Source organism: Pteropus vampyrus, unplaced genomic scaffold (assembly GCF_000151845.1).
Source record: "Pteropus vampyrus isolate Shadow unplaced genomic scaffold, Pvam_2.0 Scaffold124, whole genome shotgun sequence".
NCBI classification, from domain to species: Eukaryota; Metazoa; Chordata; class Mammalia; order Chiroptera; family Pteropodidae; genus Pteropus; species Pteropus vampyrus.
This window is the reverse complement of record NW_011888905.1, coordinates 2,614,761-2,618,531: the sequence shown is the minus strand read 5'-3', so window position 1 is coordinate 2,618,531 and position 3,771 is coordinate 2,614,761. Positions and strand designations below refer to the sequence as shown.

The 3,771-nt window shown below is 55.4% G+C and overlaps 1 protein-coding gene across 1 annotated transcript in view; it reads right to left on the bottom strand.

The window, feature by feature from the left end:
* The window catches only part of TPM3 (tropomyosin 3), a 24,622-nt gene that overhangs the window by 10,255 nt on the left and 10,596 nt on the right, over positions 1 to 3,771 (bottom strand). The window contains exons 3-6 of the mRNA XM_023534313.1: positions 3,417 to 3,628; positions 2,175 to 2,292; positions 1,989 to 2,059; positions 655 to 740 (exon numbers count right to left, since the gene is read on the bottom strand). Of these exons, the coding sequence (XP_023390081.1) occupies positions 655 to 740; positions 1,989 to 2,059; positions 2,175 to 2,292; positions 3,417 to 3,628 (487 nt within the window). The remainder of the gene's footprint in view (positions 1 to 654; positions 741 to 1,988; positions 2,060 to 2,174; positions 2,293 to 3,416; positions 3,629 to 3,771) is intronic.

Sequence of the window (3,771 nt, the reverse complement as noted above, 5' to 3'; positions counted from 1 at the left end):
AAGAGACGCAGAATGAAAATTTCAGGGGAGAAATGACGGACACAGACGCACCCCGCCCTCACACCTACTCTGACTGCACAGCCTCTCGCATCCAATGTGCCCACGGTCTCCGAGAAAAAGCAAGGCCGTTTCTGGACAGTGAGTCCTTAGAACCCACAAACCGCTGTGCTCAGAGCCACGACACCCTCTTTTCGAGAATGGACCTGGGCTTTGTATTCACGTCGACCCAGAGGTAGTTTTCGTTCCTCCAGCTTAATGAGTAGCTATAGTGACACCCCAAAGCCACATGGCTAAAACTGTCCCACATGACGATAAAGTCCAGTCATGTGTCTAGATTACTCAGTAGGTCTCGCTCTGATACTATCTGCTGCCACCGTCCTTTCGCTGGGACACCTGTAAGTACCACGGTCACGGCCGTTCGGCACAGCCCTATCAGCCTAAGGAGAACTTGACCGCGGGCACCTGAGACCACGAAGTTACTTTCACTGAAGCAATCCAAGTGCATAGCATTGACCCATAAACCCAGAACCAAGACAGAGGGTAGTGGGTCGGAAGAGCATACGTCCCACTGGGTTATATAAGGAATGGGATTCTCCAGTCTTTCGTTAAGGGCAGGGCTGGGCCCAGGCCCCAGAGCCTGTCGCTGTCACAGACCAGCCCCTACCTTCTCCGCCTGAGCCTCAAGAGACTTGAGGTTGTTGGTGACATTCTTCAGCTCCTCCTCCAGCTCAGAACACTTACTGTGAACATTTTACATACCGCAGGAGAGGGAAGGGGAAGAGGGAGAGAGTAAAAAAAAAGGGGAGAGAGACACACAGACATGAATTGAACCTATGTGTAGAGAGAGCTGGAAGGCACACGGGGGGAGAGAGAAGGTCCCGGGCTCTCCGAGCAAGCATCAGCCCTCCCCCCTCCACCGTAGCCCATGTCAGCCGGGCCCCGGTGGGCTGGGACCCGGTGTCTGGATACCAATTAGGAGGACAGCTGAGAGAAATCAGTGCCAGGAAGAAGTCATAACTGCTGCCTGGGGCGGAGGTGGGAACGGATGCCCCCCGCCAACGGCCCCCAAATCGCCCACGGGAAGGACAGCAGTGGAGCAACTAGGAAAGGAGATGAGAGATGCCGAGAGGTGGGAAAGAATGGAGCATTCCGTGAGGTGAGAAAGCACTGGACGCGTCAACCAGTGGAGGGGAGGCGGCTGCAAAACAGAAACAAAACCACACCGTCCACGGAACCTCTCTGGGCTTAACGGTTAGTACCTTTTCCTCAGCAGCACTCAGACACTTCAGGTTCTGGTCCATCAGTCTGATCTGCTCATCCATCTCTCGGCAACGGCTGTTAGTGACAGTCACGGGGGTCGCACAAGCCAGGTTGCGGGGAGGGAGAAAGGTCAAAAGGGAACACAGCAAGAAAACAAGCAGCGGAATGGAAAAAAAAAATTTTTCACAAAATGGGAAGAAAACACCACCATGGTCGTGATATGTCATGTCTGGGACGGGGGGGGACGCGAGGGAAGCACAAACACATCAGCGCTTTGTCAGACAAGGCCCAGAAGGTGCCGGCGGCGGGCCAGCTCCCGGCCGCCCTCGCCCTCAAGCTGCCCAGCAGGTCGGCAGAGTGGTAAAAACAGACGACAGGTCTTAGGTCACGGGAGCCACTTCCGCCCTCGGAGGACCGGACTCCAGGTGCGAGGACCCGGTGGGGGCTTCGGGTCAACGGCTCGCCTCTTATCGTTAGTCTTTCTTTTTCTCTCAACTTTCAAAACCCTGCCTACGAGATATGAGAAAACCCCATTCGTCACCTGTCACCAGTCAGGAGGGCTAAGAAAGGCCAAAGCCATTCACAGGGCCTAAAAAGGCGCTACAGATGACGCCCGCTCTCTGGGCCTTGTTTAACAAGGTTGAAGGAATGCCAGCTCACTCACATTAGTGCCCAAGCCAAAGGGGGAGGGACAAAGTGTGGCAAGACTCGGGGGCCGAGATACTCACGACTCTGCCAGCTCGGCTCGCTCCTCCGTGCGTTCCAAGTCCCCCTCGATGATCACCAGCTTGCGAGCCACCTACGGGGGAAAGACCGGGTACGGCCCAGTGAGGCAAAGGGGCCACTTCCCTCTCGTGATTCTTCTCAGAAGGCCATGTCACCAGTGAGAGAGGGACGGGCGAAAGGTGCCTCACCTCTTCATACTTCCTATCTGCCTCTTCTGCGATGTGCTTAGCTTCTTTGAGTTGGATTTCCTGGAGTTCCATTTTCTCTTCATCTTTTAAGGCTCGGTTTTCAATAACCTTCATACCTCTGTAAGAAACAATTAAGGACAAATGTGGCACTGACGATCGTCTGTCATCGGCTCCTCTCCAAGGGACCGGAATTGCACCGATAGAAGCCCATTCCTCTCCGCTCGCCAGCCAGAAAGATTCCCATCGCACCCCTATTCAATTTGTTTTGTTTAAAACTTCTTCCTGTAGAAATGACGTGCTTGTTAAGAAATTGATATTTAAGAGTAAAGTCTAAGGGCATCGAGTGAAAAGTTAAGTCTCTCAACTTCCAGCCCTGCTCATCAGAGGAGATCTCTCCCCTCGTAATCCTTCCAGAAACATTTTCTGTAGATAAAGTGCAAAGAAGCGTCAGCCCCACGCCTTGACGGGACCGCACGCACGGCTCTGCACCTGCTCCCTCGCTCTCTACAGTTTGGGCCCCGCTCTGCGACAGCGCGCTCGGGGCGGGTCCAAGTCTCACGGCCACGTCAGCGTGCTCCCAGGAGGGTGTTCTTAACTCTGAGAAGCCTCCATCTGATCCCAGGCAAGTGGCCAGGCACCTCCATTCTAGGTTAACTCAGACGGCACAGAACCAATCGGCTATTTTCAGCAACGACGAGCTGTGATTTGGTTCAGGGTCTGCGGTTCCCAGCCCTGCCTGGTACACGCTGAAATCTCACCAGAAGGACGACAGACGCCCCGGAGCCCCTCTCACGATGGACTCTAACCGAGCTAGGGTGGGCTGCAGACATTCCCATCTTTCTAAAGCCCCGACGACCCCCGCCCCTCACTCCCACGATTCTAACAGTGCAGCCAGGGACGGGAGCCAGTCCCGCCGGGCTCCGCCTCCAGGGTTCCCGATCCACAGGGCAGGGCTGGGGCTGAGACTCGAAATCTCCGCCAGGTTCCCAGGTGCTGCTGGTCTGGGAATCTCACTTAGGGAACCACCGCTTTAGGGGGACTCATCTCACAAGTTTATGATTCACTAAGTGGAGGCCCATCTGGCGATGTCATTTGCAGATTGTTAGATCCATTTACAGAGAAGCGCCAATTACAAAGGGGTCAGAGTCCCGGTAACGCTGTCTTCATCTGGAGACGAGGGGAAGGGGTGCTGTGAGGCAGGAGCTATCCTGAAAGGCACAAGGCATCACGCCCTCTACCCACCGCTCGCTCTCGTCCGCAGCCTTCTCAGCCTCCTCCAGCTTCTGCAGGGCGGTGGCCAGGCGCTCCTGGGCGCGGTCCAGCTCCTCTTCAACCAGCTGGATCCTACGGTTCAGGGACGCCACCTCGGCCTCAGCCTGCATTTGAAAGAGTGGACAAAGGAAGCAGACGCATGGCCGAGAGGAAGAGAACGAACTATGACGTAAGATGGTTGACTAGCAGGGAGGAAGCCAGAGCCTGGCGGGGCAGAAGCGGTCTCGGCTCCGATGCACGTGAGATCCAGCAGACACGACTGTACACATGCACGCGTATCATTCCCCTGCGTCTCCCATCAGCAAATCCCCCTATGTTGCACAGG